This window comes from Rhinolophus ferrumequinum, chromosome 9, assembly GCF_004115265.2.
Source record: "Rhinolophus ferrumequinum isolate MPI-CBG mRhiFer1 chromosome 9, mRhiFer1_v1.p, whole genome shotgun sequence".
NCBI lineage: Eukaryota > Metazoa > Chordata > Mammalia > Chiroptera > Rhinolophidae > Rhinolophus > Rhinolophus ferrumequinum.
In genome coordinates this window covers 82,435,229-82,458,715 of record NC_046292.1, presented here as the reverse complement: position 1 = coordinate 82,458,715, position 23,487 = coordinate 82,435,229, and the positions used below count along the sequence as shown (strand labels likewise).

Here is a 23,487-nt window from a genome sequence, read left to right as displayed (position 1 = left end):
CACCAATTTTTCACTGTGTGACATTAAGCAAATTGCTTAACCTCTATCAGCCTTAGTTCCTTGCACGGACATTTTGGAGTACAAAGAATGACGGTGAAGATCATTGTAAGTTGTTTAGTATTGTTAGGGTTCAATAAATATTAACCATTTAGAAATAGTTATCACTAGAGATTCAAACTTCCTTGGGTCTTTTTCATGCAATTTATTTTACAAAATTGTCAATTTATTAAGGTGTTTATAACATTGCAATGAAAACAGTACCAAGGTATAACAAACACAAGTTGAATGGAAGATACATTGTCTGCGTATATAATGTGTTTTTGGTATATTCTCCTCAATATATTGGCTCAGTTAATGCGTGGTTAATGCCTCCTGTGTGCCCTTTACTGTGCCAGGCAGCTGAGATAAGCCAGTGAACCAACAATGCCCTGCTCCAAAGAGCTTACAGTCCAGTGGGTCAGCCACTTATGGGGATAACTCTAATACATAAGTGTATTTTGACTCAGTAGTTCCACTTGTAAGTGTTTCCCCAAGAGAAAAGAGGAAATATGTTCTACATTTGTTCATAAAAGTACTTGGACAGGACTGTTCATAGCAACCTTATTCATAATAGCTCAAATGGAAATTGACCCAAATGTCTAAATGTAGGAAAATGGATAAACAGACTGATATATCCATATATAATAAAAGCAATAAAAGGGGTGAAACATTGATGCAAAGGCATGGAAAACCTTAAGAATATGATACAACCTTAGATACAATGCTAAGGGAAAGAAGCCATACACAAAAGAGTATCTCCTGTATGATACAATTTATATGGAATTCTATAATAGACAACACTGATGTATAGTAAAGGAATCAGGAAAGTGGCTGCCTGGGGTTGAAGGTGGAACAGGTACTGACTGGGAGCAGCATGAGGGAGCTTTCTGTAGTGATGACAATGTTTTGTGTCTTGAGGAGGGGGAGGAGGGGTGGACTGGGATATACAGGTGTATGCATTTGTCAGAACTCATCAAACTGAACACATATGGTGTGTGCATTTCACTGTATATAAAGTTTCCCTTAATAAAAACCCCTAAATATTTTATGTTTTTATACTATTGATTATAAATGGTATATTTTGAAAATCTTATTTCCAAATGTTTGCTATATAGCAAGGCAATTGATTTTTGTATATTGACTTTGTATCTTCTGACATTGATAAATTCAGTAATTAGTTCTGGTAGTTGGTTTTTAAATACAATTTTCTTTGGCGTCCTCATACGGCCTTCATTCAATCTTCCATTTCTTTTAAGTACCCCCGTATGTTTCCCATTTTTGTCTCTTGATGTTACACTGGGATAATTTCTTTCGCTCTGTCTTCTTGTTCTGTCTAGCTTTGCTGACTCTTCTCTTAAACCCATCTACTGAGGTTTTTAATTTACATTTTTGTATTTTTTAATTTGTAGATGTTCCATTTGGTTATTAAAGTCTGCTAGGTCACTTCCCCCCAAGTTCCTGTTCACTACAGATATGTTAAATCTTTGTTTCTTTAAACATAGTTATTTTATAATTTGTCTCTGATTATTCCAGGACCTGAAGACTTCCGGGATCTGTTTACAGTGTTCTGTTTCTTTGTTTTGTTGTTGTTTTGCTGCTTTTTCCTTCTCACTATAACTTATTTCCTTGTGGCTGGGTGACCATTTACTTCAGTACTGTCATTGTCCATGAGACACGGCTTTTGGTGATTCCTGTGACTTGGGTGAAGGAACTTTTCTCTAAATAATTTTGCGTTGCCCCTGCCAGGCAGTTAGGGGCACTACCTCTCTGTAACCAATTTAAACTAATGCTGTGGCTTGATGATTTCTGAACCACTCCTGGGTTTTGAATTTAGGCTGTAATTTCTCATGGCACTTATCTCTGGGTAGAACTACTCAGGGACAGACAATGTATGCGCTTCCCCCCTTTGGTCTACTCAGCATTCAGACATCTCTATCTTGGGACTCTTCTTTTGAGGGGAAGGGCAGGTAGTTTTACGTCTGCTTTATCTTTATTCCTGAGGGTTCATCCTTTGGGATTCTAGGTTAACATAAGATGGGGTGACTAATATTAACCTTTCAACCTGGTGGACCCTGACCTTTGTCCTTATTCTATGAGGTCTCCAAAATAGTAACACAGGTTCTCCCAGCATGTGTCCCAAGGGCAAAAGGCTTTGGTGGCCTTTCTTGTCTTTATGGGTTCTTAGAGTCTTTTAGACGTTGGTCTGGTAACTTGTTATTATCTTGTCATTTCTTTGATGATTTTAAGAAGATTAGAAAATTATTTTGTCCGTTATTTTTAGTTGATTTTAGTGGGATGGTTGGTTCAAAAGCCTAGTTTTATTATTGGAAATGGAGGAAAACGAAACGTGAATAATGTTTAATACAGGAATACCTCAAAGATATTCTGGTTCAGTTACAGAACTGCAATAAAGTGAATATTAAAGTGAGTCACATGAATTTTTTGGCTTCCCAGTGCATATAAAAGTTACGTTTACACTATACTGTAGTCTATAAAGTGTGCAATAGCATTCTGTCTAAAAAACAATGTACATACTTTAATTGAAAAAACTTTATTGTTAAAAATTGTTAACCATCAACGGAGCCTTCAGTGAGTCATAATCTTTTTGCTGGTGGAGGGTCTTTCCTGGATGTTGATGAAAATGCAACACTGTAAAGTGCAATAAAATAAGGTATCATTTTTTTCATCATTTCTCTAGTCTCTTTTTCATCATTTCTAAGTAGTGAAAGTAATTCCCTAAATTGGTAGTTTTCATTATGTAAAAATTAAAAATTTTGTGTGGCAAGAAAGAAAGGAAATAATAAAGAAAAAAATCATAAAGACAGATAGACATTCAACAAATAGAGTGAAGTATTTGAAACTCGTATAAAGAAGCTCAAACTCAAGAGGAAGAAGTTATTTTCTTAATGTATTTACAGCTCTATATTATTGTTGATTGATGCATAATAAATTACTCCCAAATTTAGCAGCTTCAGATACAAACATTTATTATCTCTCTGTTTCAGAGGGTCAGGACTCTGGAAGTAGCGTTGTTGGGTGGTACTGGCTCAGAGTCTCTTGTGAGATTGCTATTAAGCTGCCGGCTCGCAATGCAGTCTCATCTGAAGGCTCACCTGGGGCTTGATGACCCACTTTGAAGGTCATTCATTTAACTCTTGGCAGGAAACCTCAGTTCCTCACAGGCATTTGCTGGAGGCCTCAGTTCCTCACCACATGGCCTTCCCCAGCAGCAGCTGGCTGACATAGCAACTGTTTTCCCCCAGAGCAAGTGACTCAACAAAGAGAGCCACCAAGAGAGAAGTCAAATGTCTTTTACAAGCTAATCTTGAAAAGGACGTGCCATTACTTCTGCCATATAATGCTGGTTACTCAGACCAACCCTGGTACAATGTGGGAGTGGACTATGAGAGGGTGTTGTCCCAGGAGGTAAGGGCCATCTGGGGGTATCTTGAAGGCTGCCTGCTACAAGCTCCTGTAGTTCAATACAAAATAAAAATATAAAAAAATACAAAGAAACAACTCAAAACCAAAAAAAGCAGTCAAAGGTATAACAGCTTGTTCCTAGAAAAAAATATATGTAATATATATATTAAGATACATCTTAAGCCAAAAAAGATGTTAAATCTCACTCAGAATAAGGACAATGTAAATTAAAACTATGTTGAGATACCATTTCTACTCAGAAGATTGCACAACCCACTATATTCGGGGATTTGGGGAAATATGGTCTCATATTTTATCAGTGAGGGTAGACATTGATAAACCCTTTATGGAGAGTAATTTGGCAATAACTATCAAAAGTAAAAATGCACATTTCCTTTGATCCAACCATTCCACTTCTAGGAATTTATCCCAAGTATATTCTGGCACACATGCAAAATGATGTCTATATGATTATATTTATTGCAGCATCGACTTAAAATAGCAAAAGATTGGAAACCATCTGAATTTCCATCAATAGGGAACTGATTACATAAATTATGATAATATATATAATAGAAATCTATGCATCTCTTAAAACAGAATGAGGCAGCCCTCTTTACACTGATTTAGTATTTTCTCCAACATGGACTGAAAGATATGAAGGCAAGGTGCAGAACAGCATGTCATCATTTGTGGAAAAAATATGTACATGCTTGTACATGAATACAGTATCTGTAAAAGCATATGAAAGAGATTGGAATTATAGTTGCTTTTGTAGAGGGGAACTGGGTGGCTAGGGGATAGGGTATGAGAGAGACTTACTTTTTATGTATTCACTATTGTGCACTCACTTTGAATTTTATGGTTTGTGCATGTATTAACCACTCAAAAATAATTTAAACATATTTTAAAAGTATATTATAATAACCTGAAATGATGGTGCCTTAAGCTAAGCTGATGTCAATAGAGACGAAAAGAAGTAGAATCGGCAGGACATAGTGAATAACTGGATTGGCGAGTGGGAAAAGGAAGAGTCCAGAATTGTGCTCAGATTCCTGCCACACGCACCTGAGTGGATAGAAGATAGAGAACCTAAGAGCATATCTCTTCAAAGAAAATTTATGCATTTGATTAAAATGATTGTGTTTTATAGAAAAAAACACATTTAAAAATATTCAAGGCTGTTCTTTTCTGTATTGAAGCATAAACTACTCGCAATCAGAGATTATATTTTAAATTTCCTTACATATCTTATAGTACCTAGTATGGTGTGTGACTTGTTATACATGCCCAATAGATATTTGTTGGGTACATGTCTGAAAATTAAATTTCTAAAAATGCCTTATCTTGTCAGAAGGTAGATTAAATATTTGCTCAGATATTTGCTGAGTGTGAGCATCAAAGAGATTAAAATAAAATATCTCATGATCTCTCTACCTGGGGGTGAAGTGGCACAGGTGGAAAAAACATGAAATTTATGCAGCAAGATGCTATTTGGGAAAAGGCATAAGACTTTCAAAACCCACGGTAATTTGTTTTAATATCTCTAAGTAAAGGGAGGAGTCAATTTAGCCACCAGAGGGCTCTCACCATTCCATTTAATTGTAGACCTAGAATTATTCATGAGATAAAGAAAAACGCAGTTGAAGACCAGAAGAGAATATACATTCTCCCCCACCCCATTAAATGTATACTACCATTGTAAGGACATCCTGCCAAGTCATCTTATTACAAGATGAGAGAATGGAAACTCAGCAAATGTGCTTTAAATCCTCCATTTCCAAATGTCAAAAATGGCCTCCTTATCTCTTGTTAATTAAAACATGAATTGATCTCTAGTGCCTTGTAGTACAAGGATTGCTCGGGAGGTATTCCCATATGTTGGGTGGCAAGAAAGAGGAATTTGCAAGGGGCTGCTTCCCTTAGTGAAATCTACGTGATATGGTGTGGCGTTGCTTGTTGGAATTTTAGTGTTTTATGAAGACTAAGAGGGTTCTAAAAACTAGGATTACTGGAGTCTGTGCATTTGCAGTTTTTTCATTGCCTTCTCCCCATTGTTTATTCTGTGGGGTAATATGTAATGGTCTCTAATTGTACTTAAAGTCAGGGAATGATTGGGACCCCGTTGTTGATTTTGTGAAGTCACAACAGACGATAAGTTAGTGTCCCTCCCATTAAAATCTTCTGACTCCTTGTGCACCATCAGCTGCTTTGTCCATTGTGATTTAAGCACTAGATTTATAAGGATCACAAATGATAACCTATAAACATCCCTCATTGGATTAACAGAGCCTTTGAGTTAAGAGAGCAGAGAAGGAAATTGATGTTTATTGACTGCCAGACCCTGGGCTGTGTTCTATATCCATTATGACATTCCATCCATACATTACAGTAACGTAACGTAATACAAGGTATTTTGCCCCCAATTTATATATGAGGAAACCAGCTCTGACAGGTTGAATGAGTCATCCAGTGCTGTGGAAATGGCACTAACTGAATTTTGCCTGCCTGTAAAGCTCATGCTCTTTCTGACATTGAAGTAGCCTCTATAACATTGAGCTTATCCTTTGGGCTTTTCTTTATCCTTTGGCCATCACCCTCTCCCCAAGCCATTCAAAGGTCTTTAGAACTATAGCTTGTTGGTGGGGCTTTAAGGCAGTGTGTTCTATAGCCCATGCAATGTCTCCTGGGAGCGTGCTTTAATGGTGGTTGCAGAAACAGCACACGGCCATTTCCTAGGTGCGGTAGGAAGGGAAGGGTAGTGTCCCCCAATCCTACATCAACCAGAATGCAGGGTTAGTGATGAGACCCTTGCAGTTCTTTTGGAACTGCAATGGTTTGGCCCTGGCTTCTCTTCTCGTAGCTGCTTAGGGTCTCTGACCCTGGGCGGGCCTGCAAGTAAACACAGGGGTGGGGGAGTGGGGGGTAATAGGCCACCAGATCAGTGACTGTGCTCCTTGCTGCGGACTGCATGTATCCGTCATTTGCACTGAGCTTGTATAATAATGGGCCTTGCTCCCAGGGGGAAGGCACAGTGACCCACAGTCAAAAGGACTTATGCTCATGGATTTGCCCTGTCTCCTTCATACCTTCTCACCCAATACACCAGGTAAGCAACGTTATCTGAGCTGAAAGGTGGGATGAGGTTGGTTGTAACCATGGAGGGCAGTGGCCTTTAGCACCTTAAGCAGGAAGCTGCCACACCCAAAGCCATCGCTGTGTGATCATCATTAGCACATTTGCCACACAGGAATCTGTGTTGTACAGACCCAGCCCTGTGCAACCCAGTCTCTAAGTCAGAGCAGTTTGAAATGTCAAGCGCCCTTATGGTCACATGTGGAAGAGTTTCAAAGCGATACTCATACATCAGGGTTTTCTTTCTGAAATCTGTTCACTGAATGGGCTCATCTGAGGGAGGACAGACTGTTGTTTCCTTGATTGGATGATGTGACATTTTGGGAGACTCTTGAATGAAAGGAAGAGACAGACTTTGGCAAACGGAAGCTGAAGGCTTATTATAAGCCTGTGAGTCACAGAGACTGCAGGCAAATGATCTGGAGAGGGACAAGTGACTGAGGGAGGCCAAACCCAGAGAAAGGAACTCACTTCAGGGAAGAAGAAAGGTAGAGGAGTGTATTAGTCAGTCAGGGTCTTTCAGAGAAACAGAGCCATTATGGGGTGTGTGTGTGTGTGTGTGTGTGTGTGTGTGTGTGTGTAAAGATAAAGATTTATTTTAAGGAATTGGCTCATGCTATTAAGGAGGCTGACAAGGCCCGAGTTTGCAGGGTGGACGGGCAGGCCAGAGGTCCAGGAGAGTTGATGCTGTCGTTCAAGTCCAAAGGCTGACTACTAGCAGAATTCCCACAAGGAGCCTCCATCATGTTCTAGCAGTCTGGGTTCTTTCACTGCTAGGGAAGTGAACTGAGCTATGTCGGTAGATGTGAGAACACCCAATCAGAACGCTCTGTAGAGGCCTCTGAACCATTCCCAGGGCCTTGCCCTGTACTCACCCTAAAGTCACCTCTGGTGTTGAATCCAAAGGGACCAGGCAGTCAGTCATGCCACTAAATTTGCGAGGATGGCTGGGCTCCAGAAGGCAGCTAGGCAAGAAGGTGGTAGCTCTCCCAGGTGGTGTGGAAAACAACCTGAAACTTACTATGTTCAATCAGATCTCATCTGCTGCCATTTCAAAATAAAGTTCAAGGAGAATCCCCATACATCAGTGCTTCAACATTGGCTGCACATTGGAATGACCTGGAGGTCTTTTAAAACTTCCAATGCCTAATCCGTAGCTCAGACCAATGCAGAATGTTTGGAGGAGTGGTCTGGGCATAGGTATTTTTTTAAGCTCCCCAAGTGACTCCAAATATGCAGGCAAGGCTGAATAACTTTGCCATATATTCCTTCAGCCACACTTTGTTTTCCTCCCTTAAGGCTCCCCTCAGTGTCCATTTAACCCATTTTCCAGGGCACTCGGCTGCTGGGGGTCAGGAAAGATGGTTTTCCACAATAATGCATTGTTTTTTCAGGGCCTGTAGCCTTCCACATTGCCTCAGGCTTAAAATGAAAATGTATAACATTTTGACCTTGAGGAGAGAAAAGGAAGGGTTGATCTTCTAGACATCATGAAGGAAACAGAAACAGGATTTGGTAGAAATCCTGTGGCATAAGGAAAAGGGGCAGGCATCCCAGTGGATCAAAATGGGCACGAGCTCCATTCTTCTTGGATAATTTTTCCTTGGGAAAAATCAATCAGTCTCACTGAGCCTCAGTTTCTTTATCCTTAACACTGGGATAACATGGGATAATAATGTTTACCTTTCAGGGATGTGGGGAGGACTAGAGATGATGAACAGCAAATGGACATTCATAGTAGGTGCTCAATAGATGGTGTGAATTATTGGTGACTGTTTGAATTCAGACGGGAGAAGAATGAAAAGCTAGAATTTGATATCCAATGATCTCTGCTTCTCAATCCCCTCATTGGTAAAATAGGGCATAATGTGCTGGATTGACTAGTGTTCCTCCAATATTTATGTCTACTTGGAATCTCAGAATGTGACCTTATTTAGAAATAGGTTCTTTGCAGATGTAATTAGTTAATCATCTTCACAATAAGTTAAATGAGAAGTGATCATCTCTCCTAGTCTCATAAATCAAGGGGGATACAAAGAAAAAGGGACACCAAGAGATCCAGTAGCCTGAAAACAGATGGCCTTGCGTGGCCCCAACTTCCTGCCCTAGGATAGCTGGCAGGTCTCTGGGCTGACACAGTGTACTGGGAACGAACCTTCTTTTCCTTCCTTCAGCTGGAGTCTGGTCCAGAAAGCCGTTCCTCCTGCTGCTTCTACCATCATGAGTGAGAAGCTAGTGTCTCCATGGTGTGGGTGGATTTAAGTCTGGGGCCCTTTGTCCTTCTCCCATATGAAGACTGGAGTGGTGTAGCCACGACCCAAGGATTGTCATGAGTCATCAGAAAGAAGGATTCTTTCCTAGAGTACTCAGAGGAGCATGGTTCTGCTGACATCTTGATTTTGTACGGCTAGCCTCCAGAACTGTGAGAGGATAAACTTCTGTTGTTTTTAAGCCACTGAGTTTGTGGTCCTTTGTTATGGTATCCCTAGAAAACCACTACAGATTACAGCTGTACTACTTCTAGATTATTGCAACTACAAATGAATTTATATTGTAAATATAATTAAACTTAGTAATGGAAAAATTTAAGCTAAATGTTAATTGGAATTATTTAGATATTGGGTGAACAAACTAGTCTAATGATACTCTGTGATAGGCGCCAAGGCCACTGGTACTTGTAGAATCTTTCAAGGGTTACCGTGTCAGATAAAGTGCAATGACAAGTATTGAGTGTAGAAGGGCACAAGGTGAGAGTCATTAATGCAATAAGTCAAAAATCAAAGAACTATCTTCTCTGGGCACCTCCACCCAACAACCAGGAGGAAAAAGGCTGGCTGTTCTTTGATCTCAGGCGCACAAGCACAACCCCTTGGAACACACAAACACGTTTATGCACAAACAGCTTAGAGTGTTGCTGACTCTCACCCTTGGAGATACCTACCACACTACTCCCGAGGTGTAATTTCAATCTCTTTCCCAATAAGCAACGACAGAACCAAGATTCATGAGCACGTGGCGTTTTTATTAAATCAGAATGTACATAAAAATATCCCTTTATCATTGTTTTTTCAGCCACTCAAGTAATCCCTGTATTCCATGCCCAGATTCTAAGATGGCTCCCAGGTGGTCCTGGGAGAAATTCATCTGTTGGAAGGATATTTGGCAACAGGTCTTTTCTTTCCTTTTCTGTGAGGCTTACCCAGAAAGTCACATTGCTGATCAGGAAGACTGACTGAATTGGTTGCAGATAGATCCCTTGGCCTTTTAGTTTGGTGATATGTGAGGGCACTAAAAGGTCGTGATGGTAGGAAGTCTGGCAGAGGAAAATACAAGCAGTGCCAATGCAATCTATTTTATAATAAAAAGATTACAATGCAATCTACTTTTACAAAAAAATTTTTTATTTAATCACATGACTTTAAAAATTGGCAAAGTTGAGTTAATGCATGCACATAAAATGACAATGTGAGTACATTTTAGACTATAGTTAGAAAATTTTTCCCATGAAATAAAACACGCCTAGATTGAGAGTTTTCAGAATTGTGTGCCAGATTTCTGGCAAGGTAAAATCATACAGTACTTGTTTTCCTAACTCTATATCATCTAACTTCATAGTTTGAATCTTAATAAAATTAAGTGTTGAGTGAAAACAAATCCCTAAAATGTAACCAAATCTATCTGCTCAGGCCAGACTTCAGCCTCAGCGGAAGGTTTTGTAATCTGTTGCCGTGGAAGTGTTTTTTTCTCTTCTTCCTGTCAGCATCTCAAAGGAGCTCAGTCTAGCAGAGCAGCTGCTAACAGAGTGTGCTGGAAAAACAGGGTTTCGTTCTGCATTCCCAAAGGTGTTGCAGGATGGAAGAATGGAAACCTCTAACTGTAATGCAGATGGCCAGGACGATGACCACCGTGTCCCTATTCTCACGCCATGGCGCGCATATGGCCAGGGCCATACACATAGTAGGCACTTGATAATTACTTGTTCAGTGTACTAATGAATCCTACAGTATGGTGGAATGCAGTGTTGTATAATTTATTGGTTGCACAGCTATTGTTGGATTAAGAAATCAATTTCATGGTCACAATAGATTTCAAATAATAGAAAATACTAGGATAGAAAATAAAGAGGTCTATCACACATATTGAAAGTACATGTGTGTTTCTACTGGGTCATAATATAAAATTTATTTCTGAAGACATCCATCAGGAAATATTAAAAGCCACAGTGGAATGGAGACTAGTGGGGTATTTGAGTCGGATAGATGTAGGTTTGAATTCTAACACCTCCATGAGACAGTGGAACCAGTTACTTAAATCTGTCTGCGCATCAAGTATGTATTTAAAGTCTACTGTATATTATGTACTGTGCTCTGTGTGGAGAACCATAAGCTATAACCCTTGCCCTCAAGATAGCACATAGTGAGCCCTTAATAAGTGGCAGTCTCTCTTCAACACTTTAGGAGCTCTGGGACTGGGTGATGTTTACACAGAAGGAATCTCGGGGAAGTTCAACCCTGACTAAATCTCTTCATGAACCAATGGAATCCAAAGTTTTTTCTTTGCTTTGTCGCCGTCCTTAAAAATGATGACAACCGAACACTAACTTCTCTCCCCAGCCATGAAACAGGTTTAAATTCCTGTAGTGCCAGGCAGACAATCAAGACTGAAAACATAGAGTGACATGTCACAGCTGTGCCTCCTCTTCCTACTCCTCCAAAGGCATGTAGAATTTTGTTGACCCATCAGTGGGCAGGATCACTGTCTAACTCTATTCTGGGGTACGCTAACCATAGATTAGCTCTCCCAAGGAGGGGTAGAGAGCCAAGACAAACACCCAGTCTTCTCTTGGCAACTCGCAGGGTAAAATGTTGCGAACTAGGAAAGGTTTGTCCTCAGAGTCTGCCGCTGACCCTTTCTGTAGCTGTTCCTTTCCTCACTGTGTACCCATTTTCACTCTGCCAAGAATGCCCGACTTCCCATATCAATACTTGCTTTCCAATCATCAAATATCTTTCATTGATAATTGGACATGAATGAATATAAGTCAATAGGTAACCTCTCTTCTCAGTAGTTACATGTTAAATTTGTCTTTACATGTCAAATGGAAGGCTTTATCCCTGGTGAATAATTTTTTATACATTAGCAAGATATACGGGGTGGCAGTAAGAGCAGAGGCCCTTTCTTTTTTTCTTTTTTAAATTTTTTATTTATTTATTTTTTTAAATTTATTGGGTTGACAATTGTTAGTAAAATTACATAGATTTCAGGTGTACAATTCTGTATCACATCATCTATAAATCCCATTTTGTGTTCACCACCCAGAGTCAGTTCTCTTTCCATCACCATATATTTGATCCCCCTCACCCTCATCTCCCACCCCCCACCCCCCTTACCCTCTGGTAACCACTAACTTACGTTCCCCAGATTAATTTTCAAACCCCGTGGCCATCCTGTGGTTACTGTTTTCTAATCCCCTCACCTTCCCCTTTACCCCCACCCCACCCCCGCCCATCTAGCAACCCTCAGTTTTTCCTCTTTGTCTCCAAAACTGTTTCTGATTAGTTCATTCACTTATTCTTTTCTTTAGATTCCGCATGTAAGTGAGATCATATGGTACTTATCTTTCTCTGTCTGACTTATTTCACTTAACATAATGTTCTCTAGGCCCATCCATGTTGTTGCAAATGGTAAGATTTCTTTCTTCTTTATGGCTGCGTAATACTCCATTGTATAAATGTACCACAGTTTCTTAATCCAGTCATCTACCGATGGGCATTTCGGTTGTTTCCATGTCTTACCTATTGTGTATAGTGCTGCAATAAACATAGGAGTGCATAAAGATTTTTGAATTGGAGTTTTGGATTTCTCCGGATAGATACCTAGGAGTGGAATTAATGGATCATAGGGTAGTTCCATTTTCAGATTTTTGAGATACCTCCATACTGTTTTCCATAGTGGCTGCACCAAACTGCAATCCCACCAACAGTGCACAAGCGTTCCCTTTTCTCCACATCCGCGCCAGCACTTGTTGTTTGTTGATTTATTGATGATAGCCATTTTAACTAGGGTGAGGTCGTATCTCATTGTGTTTTTTATTTGCATTTCTCTGATGGTTAGTGAGGTTGAGCATTTCTTCATATGTCTGTTTGCCATCTGTATGTCCTTTTTAGAAAAATGTCTCTTCAAGTCCTCTGCCCATTTTTTAATTGGGTCGTTTGTCTTTTTTGGAGTTGAGTTGAGTGAGTTTTTTATAGATTTGTGATATTAATCCCTTATCAGATATATCATTGGCAAATATCTTTTCCCATTCAGTAGGATCCCTTTTTGTTTTATTGATGCTTTCCTTTGCTGTGAAAAAACTTTTTAGTTTGATATAATCCCACGTTTATTTTTCCTCTTACTTCCCTCGCGCGAGGGGATATATCAGTAAAAATCTTACTCCGGGTAATGTCTGTGAAGTTTCTTCCTATATTTTCTTCTAGGTATTTTATGGTTTCAGATCTTACATGTAAGTCTTTAAGCCATTTTGAATTTATTTTTGTATATGGTGTAAGGAGGTGGTCCAGCTTCATTTTTTGCATGTGTCTGTCCAGGTTTCCCAGCACCATTTATTGAATAGACTGTCTTTATCCCATAGTACATTCTTGCTTCCATTGTCATAGATTAAATGGCCAGATAGGCATGGATTTATTTCTGGACTCTCTATTCTGTTCCATTGATCTATGTGTCTGTTTTTATGCCAGTACCATGCTGTTTTGATTACTGTAGCCTTGTAGTATAATTTGAAGTCAGGTATTGTTATACCTCCCACTTTGTTCTTATTTCTCAAGATTTCTGAGGCTATACGGGGTCTTTTATGGTTCCATATAAATTTTAGGATTATATGTTCTATTTCTGTGAAAAACGTCGTTGGTAGTTTGATAGGAATTGCGTTGAATATGTATATTGCCTTAGGCAGTATGGACATTTTAACTATATTAATTCTTCCTATCCATTAACATGATATGTGTTTCCATCTATTTATATCTTCTTTCATTCCTTTCTTCAGTGTCTTATAATTTTCTGAGTACAGATCTTTTACTTCTTTGGTTAAATTTATTCCCAGGTATTTTATACTCTTTGGAGCGATTGTAAATGGGATTGTTTTTTTTTAATTTCTCCTTCTGATGTTTTATTATTGGTATATACAAATGCAACTGATTTCTGAATATTAATTTTGTATCCTGCTACTTTACTAAATTCATCTATCAGCTCTAATGGCTTCTTGGTGGAGTCTTTAGGGTTCTCTATATATAGTATCATATCATCTGCATATAATGATAATTTTACTTCCTCCTTACCAATTTGGATGCCTTTTATTTCTTTTTCTTGTCTGATTGCTGTGGCTAGAACTTCCAGCACTATGTTGAATAGAAGCGGAGATAGTGGGCAACCTTGCCTTGTTCCTGATCTTAGGGGGAATGGTTTTAGCTTTTCCCCATTGAATATGATGTTAGCTGTGGGTTTGTCATATATGGCCTTTATTATGTTGAGATATGATCCCTCTATTCCCACTTTCTTAAGGGTTTTTATCATAAATGGCTGTTGGATTTTATCAAATGCCTTTTCTGCATCTATTGATATGATCATGTGATTTTTATTTTTCATTTTATTAATGTGGTGTATCACATTAATTGATTTGCGGATGTTGAACCACCCTTGCATACCAGGGATGAATCCCACTTGATCATGGTGTATGATCTTTTTCATGTATAGCTGAATTCTGTTCGCTAATATTTTGTTGAGGATTTTTGCATCTATGTTCATTAGAGATATCGGCCTGTAGTTTTCTTTTTTTGTGGTGTCTTTGTCTGATTTTGCCATCAGGGTGATAGTGGCTTCTTAAAAAGTGTTTGGGAGTCTTCCCTCCTTCTGGATTTTTTGGAAGAGCTTGAGAAGAATAGGTGATAATTCTTTTTTGAACGTTCTGTAAAATTCACCTGTAAAGCCATCTGGTCCAGGGCTTTTGTTTGTTGGGAGATTGTTGATTACTGATTCAATTTCCCTGGTGGTAATCAGTCTATTCAGGTTTTCTGTTCTTCTTGAGTTAGCCTTGGAAGGTTGTACGCCTCTAGAAAATTGTCCATTTCTTCCAGATTGTCAAATTTGTTGGCATATAGTTGCTCATAGTAATTTCTTAAAACTTTTTGTATTTCTGTGGTGTCCGTTGTCACTTCTCCTCTTTCATCTCTGATTTTATTAATTTGAGTCCTCTCTCTCTTTTTTTTAATGAGTCTGGCTAAGGGTTTGTTGATTTTGTTTATCTTCTCTAAGAACCAACTCTTGGATTCATTGATCTTTTGTATTGTTTTTCTGGTTTCTATTTCATTTATTTCTGCTCTGATATTTATTATCTCCTTCCTTGTGCTCCCTTTGGGCTTATTTTGCTGTTCTTTTTCCAGATCCCTTAAGTGTGAAGATAAACTGTTGATTAGTGATGTTTCTTGTTTCTTTAGGTAGGCCTGCAATGCTATAAATTTCCCTCTTAGGACTGCTTTCGCGGCATCCCATAGATTTTGGGTCGTTGTGTGTTTCATTTCGTTTGTCTCGAGATATCTTTTTGATTTCTTCCTTGAATCTCCTGCTTGACCCATTCATTATTAGTAATAAGTTATTCAGCCTCCATGAATTGGTGTGTCTTCCAATTTTTTTCCTGTAGTTCATTTCTAATTTCATAGCATTGTGATCAGAGAAGACAATTGGTATGATTTCAATTTTCTTAAATTTATCAAGACTTGTTTTGTGGCCTAACATATTGTCCTATCTTGGAAAATGTTCCATGTGCGCTTGAGAAAACGTGTATTTTGCAGCATTGGGGTGAAATGTTCTGAAAATATCGATTAGATCCAAGTGGTCCAATGTATCATTTAAGGCTGTTGTTTCCATATGATTGTTCCTGTCTGGAAGACGTGTCCCTTGTTGTCAGAGGTGTGTTGAAGTCCCCTACTATGATAGTGTTTACTGTTGATCTCTGTCTTTATGTTAGTCAGTACCTGTTTTATATATTTAGGTGCTCCTATGTTGGGTGCATAGATGTTTACTAGGGTTATGTCCTCTTGTCGGATCGATCCCTTTATTATTATATAGTGCCCATCTTTATCTTTTAATATGTTCTTCATTTTAAAGTCTATTTTGTCAGATATAAGTATTGCAACTCCAGCTTTTTCTCATTTCCATTTGCAAGAAATATCTTACTCCAACCCTTCACTTTCAGCCTGTGTGTATCTTTTGTTCTGAGGTGAGTCTCTTGTATACAGCATATACAAGGGTCTTGCTTTCTTATCCAGTCAGCCACCCTATGTCTCTTGATTGGAGCATTTAATATTATCCGTTTACATTTAAAGTGATTGTTGATAGGTACATAGTTATTGCCATTTTTAATTTGTAGTTAGGTTGTTTTGACCTTTCTTCTATTTACAGAAGTCCTTTTAGTATTTCTTGCAATGCTGGCTTGGTGGTAATAAATTCCTTTAGCTTATTTTTTTCTGGAAAACTCTTTATCTCTCCATCAACTGTAAATGAGAGCCTTGCTGGATAAAGCAATCTAGGTTGTAGGCCTTTGTTTTCCATCACTTTGAGTATCTCCTGCCACTCCCTCCTGGCCTTCAATGTTTCTGTAGAAAAGTCATTTGATAGTCTTATGGGAGTTCCCTTGTATATAACCCTCTGTCTTTCTCTTGCTGCTTTTAGGATTCTCTCTTTGTCTTTAACCTTTGCCATTTTAACTATAATGTGTCTTGGTGTGGACCTGTTTGGGTTTATCCTGGTTGGAACTCTCTGCACTTCCTGGGCTTGTATGTTGGTTTCCTTCATCAGATTGGGGAAGTTTTTGGACATTATTACTTCAAATATGTTCTCAATCCCTTGTTTCCTCTCTTCATCTTCTGGTATTCCTATGATGCGCATGTTGTTGCGCTTGATGTTATCCCAGAGGTCTCTTAAGCCATCCTCATTGTTTTATTTCTTTATTCTTTCTGTTGTTCCGTTTGGGTGATCTCTGCTACCTTGTCTTCTAAGTCGCTGATTCGATCCTCTGCTTCATCTAACCTGCTGTTAATTCCTTCAAGTGAGTTCTTAATTTCGGTAATTGTGTTCTTTAGTTCTAACTGGTTGTTCGTTATGATTTCTACCTCCTTCTTTATGTCTTCTCTAAGCTCCTTAAACATTCTTATCACCAGTGTTATGAACTATCTCTGAAAGGTTGGTTACATCTGCTTCATTTGGTTCCAGTTGTGGAGGTTTCTTCTGTTCTTTTATTTGGGACGTGTATCTTTGTTTCCCCATTCTGGCTGACTCTCTGTGTTTGCTTTGATGTATTAGGTAGATCCCCTAGAGTTCTTAGTTCTTGCTAGGTTATCTTATGTAGTATGTGTCCTTTATATTTGACTTGCACTACTTCGTTCTTCTCCTCTGCGTGTGCCCAAAGGTGACTCTAGTGTTGTGTATATTGTCCTGTTCAAGAAGATCTTTAATTGCTTTTTGCTTGTGAGTAGGTGGGGTTAACTACTAGGCTGACTCATTGTGAGACTTGGCTCTGCCCGCCGCAGGGCGTTCTGCTGCGTGAGGGTTGACCACTTAAATGTGGTTTGGCCTCTATGGGCTCTAGTGCCTGCAGAGAATTCCCTCTGGGTGTGTGACTTGTATGTCAAACCCAGTAGTACTCTGGTTTGGTCTGGAGTTGGCCTCTGGATATGTTGAATCTTGTGCCTCTTAAGCTGGGTCCTCCTGGTCTCTGTGCTCTCCGATCTGCCCTGGGATCCCGTGCGTGCCCGGAAACTGCGGGTGCCACCGCAGTTTTCCGCCACTGCCACACCGGCCGCCGCCCGCTCGCCGCCGGCTGGCTGACCCCCCGCCACGGGCCCGCGCATTTTCACTCCGCTCCCTTCCTTCCTTCCCCGGCTCGCCCAATTAATGCACCTTCAAGTAATCCTTCCATGAGTCTCTTAGCTGTTCTGTGTGATGAGCAAAGAGTTCTTTGATGGGTTATAGGTCCCGTTTGTAATAAGATCCGGAGGAGAACTCAGAAAGTGCGCCCCGCTGCTGCCATTCCTATGACGTCCTTCCAGAGGCCCTTTCCATAGTCCCTGAAGGCTCACACCACGGGAGTGACTGAGGAAGTCTGGGTTACAATGAAGTAAGAGAATAAACCAGGCCTTAATGATACCTACTTTCTCTTTTAAAGATCAGCCTCCCAGACTTGGAATCTTGTATACCATAGACTCTGCTTGGGGTAATCAGGGTCATTCAGTTATCTAATTCAGAGCTTCACCAGCATGCAATCTTTATTTTCCATGCCATTCCTCTCTCCTTTTTCTCTTTATCAAATTTTATTTGTCCTGTGTCCCATTTCATCAATGTGCTTTCCACTGCTAGGTCATATGAAACTATAACTTGATCGTCACTGTTAATAGGATTCTGGGATTTAGGATGGAGTGGATCTTAAATGAATCAGGGAGTCTTATGTTGGGAATCTCAGCTTCTGGGAGAGGAGGAGGATATTTGGTGATGAAGCCTACAGGATTGATAAGATGTAAGTAATCCTTATGTCAGTCTGTAAGTATTTTCAGTACATTCTCATGGTGCCGAGTTAGGCCTTATGGGGAATACTGACAACTAGACATGGCCCATGGCCTCAAGAAGTTTGCAGTTAAGCAGGATGGGAGAAGGATTCTAGGATGCCAAGGACTTGCATCCACCACTTTAAATCATCTTATTTTATTATGGTAGGTATTCGCATATGACTTCAAGGGACCAAAGCTCGGGAAAGTAAACTAATTTCCCCAAGTTCTATATATGGAGGATTCAGGATTTGAATTCAGAGCTGATCTGGTTCTGAATCTTAGGTTCTTTCCATAATGTTATGGAAATGGAAGCCAGGAGACTAGATGGAGAAGAAAGTGACTGAATGCTGGGTAGGACTGGTGTGGCCTGCGATGAGGTTTCAAGAAGGGAATGAGTCCAGTGCCTGGAGAGCTAAAAGAAAACTTTTTAGGAGAACTGGGAAGTGGTGCTCCAGTAAGTTCTGAAACTATGAAGGACAATGTATTTGTTCGATAGTGGCTGGAAGAAGAGAGGTCTTTCCCGGTAGGGCGACCAGTTTAAGAAAAGGCTGCGGAGTAGGAATAAAAATGTGCTGGGAGCCAAAGAGGGGAGACTTGATTAAGGAAATGAAAATTATTCAATGTGGGCCGCCTTCTCTTTTACCTCAACTTAATTCAGCTGAGGGAGGGAGAGCCAACAAAGGAGAGGGTTACCCTCTTAGGGACAGGAAGTCAGCAAACCCAGCCTTTCTTGTAGTCTTACCTGGAGCTAAGAGCATATGTTCAGGGTCCCCAAGGTCAGAAGTCCCTGACCAGGCAGATGGTGAACTTCCGGGAGGAAGGACGAGGGATCCAGGCAGTTCTCTTTCCTTTTTGGAATCCTGGCCAGTTTCAATTTACATAACCCAGCTTAATCCACAGAAACAGGAGCTGGGAGGCAGGTTTTTTTTTCTGTTTCTTTCCTCTCTACGACACAGAAACCTTTATTTTCTCCCTATACCGCAAACCAGTGCTGTTAAATAATATTGGATAATTGCACCTGTCGTACTCCCCATATTGTGCTGAGGAAAAATAATTGCTGGTTTTCTGCTTTGCAGTTTAGCTGTGACTCCGTCATTTGACTTGGAGCATGTCATTTTCTCCCATTTTAGACTGTGTACAGTCAAACTCCGTGAAAGGACTCACAGATAGCGGCCCTGCGTGTGTGAGTGGGCGCAGGCCTCATTCAGCAATGATTTCTAATTTATACAGCATTGAAAATCCACAGCTATAAATAAACAGTTCTGACTGGCTTTGCTGCCTACTCAAATGCTTTATTAAAAAAAAAAAAAAAAAAGAGCCACCAACTGCATGAAAAAGGAAAATAATGTCTGGATATGGATTCTGGTTTCTGACACTTCCCCTGGGAGGTGGGCTGCTCAGATTTGGGATGGGTTCACTGCTTAGCCAGGTGGCCTTCTGGGAGGCCTGTCCTCACCTCAGTCCTTCCTCAGCCTCCTCTCACTCCCCATGTGCAGACACAATGTGTTTGTGGATTACAATATGTGAAACTGACTTCCTGTTATGACAAGCATTGGGAGTAGGTGCAGAGGAGCTGGAAATAGCTTGAGAAATGTATGACTCTTTTGGGGGGCGGGTAGGGCTAATGTATTGTGTAGACAACCAAGATAAGTCTTTCCCTCAAATTCAGAATTGGTGTCACATGTGAGATAGCACCTCCAGAACCTAAGCACAGGTGCAGACCCATCCATGAGGCAGTCGTGGCACTCTTCCTGCTGCCTGTACGGATAAGAGTTCCCAAGTTGGGGTCCCCCGACCACCTTCTTTTGTCAAGCCTTGTAGATATACATATATTTTTGTTGTTTTAAATAAAGGCTTCCAGATGACCAGTTATTTTTTTGCTCTGTCATAAAGAGGAAGGAAAGTAAGCTCAGGAATCAACCATCTCTGTGACTTTGGATCAGTCCTTCCCTCCTCTGAATCCGGTGCTGAGCTGAAGCCAGCTTGTACAGGCTCGCGAGAACCGAGTGGCTGTTCACATCTCTTCCCAACTCTGCATTCAGTGACTTGTTGGTAGCTTGAAAAAGGCCACGACAGAGTGTTTACACCATGGAAATGGGCAAACACTATAAATCAGGGACTTAAAATTTTCTTTTTTCCAGAGAGTTGGTTTTTAATCATTTACCGGCACACTAATATCAGAAACTCAGGTTGCTCATTTGTACAACGAGCACACAATACATTTTCTACTTATACGATTTTTGTAATTGGGCAAAATGAGATCATGAATGTGAGTGTGGTTGCAAATTACATGACGCTATACAAATAATATCATTGCTGGTTATCTCATCATTTGGTTTGTATTGTTGTTTTCTGACCATTAATGGCCTAACACAGCCTATCGAGGCACTGCATACCTTTTAATGAATGTTTAATCAGTGTTCTTTATAGGTGTTTTGTTGTTTTTCCTCTCTTAAGCCACAGCATCACCAGAGAAGCACTTGTGTGCTCAATGGGAAATGGTTCTGAGGTATTTCTGGTGCTGGAATAGATACTCCCCAGTGGCCAGTCATGCAGCAATACAGGTTTAATTTGGTCCCGGGAATAGTTTTTACCACATTGTATCCATTTTTACCAAATTTCTCCTGTATAATGTTAGGTTGGGAAGCCCAAGTACAATTTACTCTGGTGTCCACACCCCAACTCACCTGGGCCTGATGACACACCCATGGATTTGAATATGTTTACCTACCACTAGACATCTGTCATTTGTGTTCTTTACAAAATATGTCTGGAAATAAAGACCTGGAAAATTCCACTAGGAAAATCAAAGCAGGGTTCATGAATGTGCTTGCTAATCAATCACCTGACAGTCAGTTTTGTTAAACTACAAACTAACTCAGCAAAGCACTTTGTACCAAAGCACTCTCAGCGCTCCTCATAATCATATCACTTCCCATTTAGACTGTTCCCAAGTCAAATGTACAGCATTTATTTGATGAGTTAATCAAAACTCAAATGGAAGAGATTTTGACAATGTCATCATTTCAGTGTTTATACCTGCCCTGAATGCTTGCTCACAAGAGAGATGGACAGATTTCCTAATATTTTTTGTAACTTATTTTGTCGTTGCCCCAAATAACTTGCTATCATACGTTACTAGGTAGACAGACAACTAGGTAAAAGCCATCTCTCTACACGTCTATCTAGATTGAGGGGAAAAACACTAGTTGAGCAATGCATAAAAATAACTAGTTTACAAAAAGGCTTATTTTTAGGAAAGTTGGGGTTATTCAGAAATGGCACAGGATTGGGAGTTATAAGATCTGGGAGACTAAAGCTATTGTCTCGGTCTGACACTTCGCCTCATGCAGGTAACTTCTCACCTAGGTCCTCAGCATCTTCTGTAAGATGAGTAGCTTCAATGATCCTAAAGTCTTTACTCTGTCTAAATGTTCTCTAACACCGAGTTTATGAGTTCCTTTGGCCTATGGCCAGATTTTGGGCACAGACTATCCTCCACAGAGGTCAGACAAAGGTCACAAATTATGAGACAGCAATAGCTGATTTGGGCATGTCCAGCAAGCCTTTCAAAAACCAGGAGTCCTCAAATTAAGCTACTTTTATAACCCTCTTATTAAATTTAAATATGGTTTCCTGTCCTTCCTACTTTCCTATGTTTCTCCACCACCTCTCCCTACCAAAAAAAAAAAAAAGAAAGAAAAGAAAAGAACAAAGAAAGAAAGAAAGACAAGAACAGAACAAAAAACTCTCATGTTTTCTTCCTCCTTAGTTCTTGGAAAATGGCATGTAATCACTTCATCTTCTTTCTTGGCTGCCTCACGTCACCTGTGCAAACAAGAACAGAGACTTCAGACTTCAGGGTTTCCCTAACAGGTGTTCTTCTACAGGTGAACATTCACCCTCACTTGGGGCAGTGGAAAGTCGAGAACACTTTTCCCAAGGCAGGAAGATGTACTTTAAGGACAGCAGAGTGCCACCACCATTATCGCAAGGGCAGGAAGCCACTCTGTGGTCTCCCCTTGGTGCTCGGCTCACGGTGGCCAGTCTGCTGGTGGTGCCGCTGGTCTTCATGTGGTTCTGCATGTCTAATGTAAACCACTGATTGCTGTTGATTTTGGCCACGTGTTTGCAGGCGGCACACAATCCATCAACAAACTGAGACTTTGCATATGGAGACAAAGAGATCACATCAGATTAGAGAGGAAATAGAAGAGTGAATATTCACGTAATTAGGGGTCATTCCATGACCTCTCACCACTTCAACTTCTCAGCCTGGGTGGAAAAGTACTGGCGTATTGATTAGTTTTTAGTAAGCTCTTTAAAGGATCTTTATTTGACTGAAATTATATCATCAGATTTCTAGAATGACTTCCATCCAGCCAACAACTTGTTACCCCATATTTAATGATCATAAATCTTTGCATGAACTTTGAAATTTCTAAAATTCATTAACTCATTGTCCTGTCTATTGGCAAATGCTATCAATCCCACTTTGAAAACTTTTGTCAACTCAGCATCTTCTTGATCATCCTGGCAGTTAGAGTTCTGTTAGTCCTGGCTCGGTATTACCACGGCAATCTCCTTCTCCTAATTTCATGCTTCACCTTTTAAACCTTGACCCCCCAAACGCACACATACACTTAAATTATATCCTTAACAGTAAACATTAAATATTTTCCTAATTTTATTTTGCTTGATCTCCCCTTCTCAGAGGCTTTAGTGACTGATAACTTGAAGTCCTTCTTGTGGCATCCTCATCACACTGATTTTCTAGGAAAGACAGATCCTCACAGCCCTCATGGCGGTCCCTGTAGTCATGTCTCGGAATATTTTTAAGAACAGTCCTCTCCCTTGTTCTTCTAAACCTCACCCGTTCAGACTACCACCCATCACTCTAGCAAAGCCTTCCTAATTTATCCAGCTTTACAGGCTTCAGGTTCTTTTCATTTATGCTTTCACTTATTTTTTGCTTTTGATGTGAATTTTCTCCTCCCCAGTTAGGTTTTCTTTACATTAGGCCTTTAAGTACAAACACAGTACCTTCTGTGAAGTATATACTTTGGGTTTTTAATGAATCATTTTTTGACTAAGTCACACATGAATTCCCTCATGTTCAAGAGCTTGGTCAATATAAACTTCTCAAATGTCTTCCCCTTGTAGTCATTCTGCGGTCTCTGAAAACTCTCTTTTGGCATGTTGTTTACCAACCCCAGTGCTTTGAGTCGAACTGTCATCATAACCTCACTCTTTTGACCCCAGGTGCCAAGGATTAGAGACTCCGTCTCCGTTT

At 40.0% G+C, this 23,487-nt stretch overlaps 1 protein-coding gene across 1 annotated transcript in view; it reads right to left on the bottom strand.

Moving 5' to 3' along the window:
• Positions 1–19,522: 19,522 nt before the first annotated feature.
• Positions 19,523–23,487, bottom strand: part of ADTRP (androgen dependent TFPI regulating protein) — a 60,924-nt gene continuing 56,959 nt past the window's right edge. Inside the window, exon 6 of the mRNA XM_033115473.1 lies at positions 19,523–22,022. Coding sequence (XP_032971364.1) covers positions 21,988–22,022 — 35 coding nt within the window. The 3' untranslated portion in view covers positions 19,523–21,987. The remainder of the gene's footprint in view (positions 22,023–23,487) is intronic.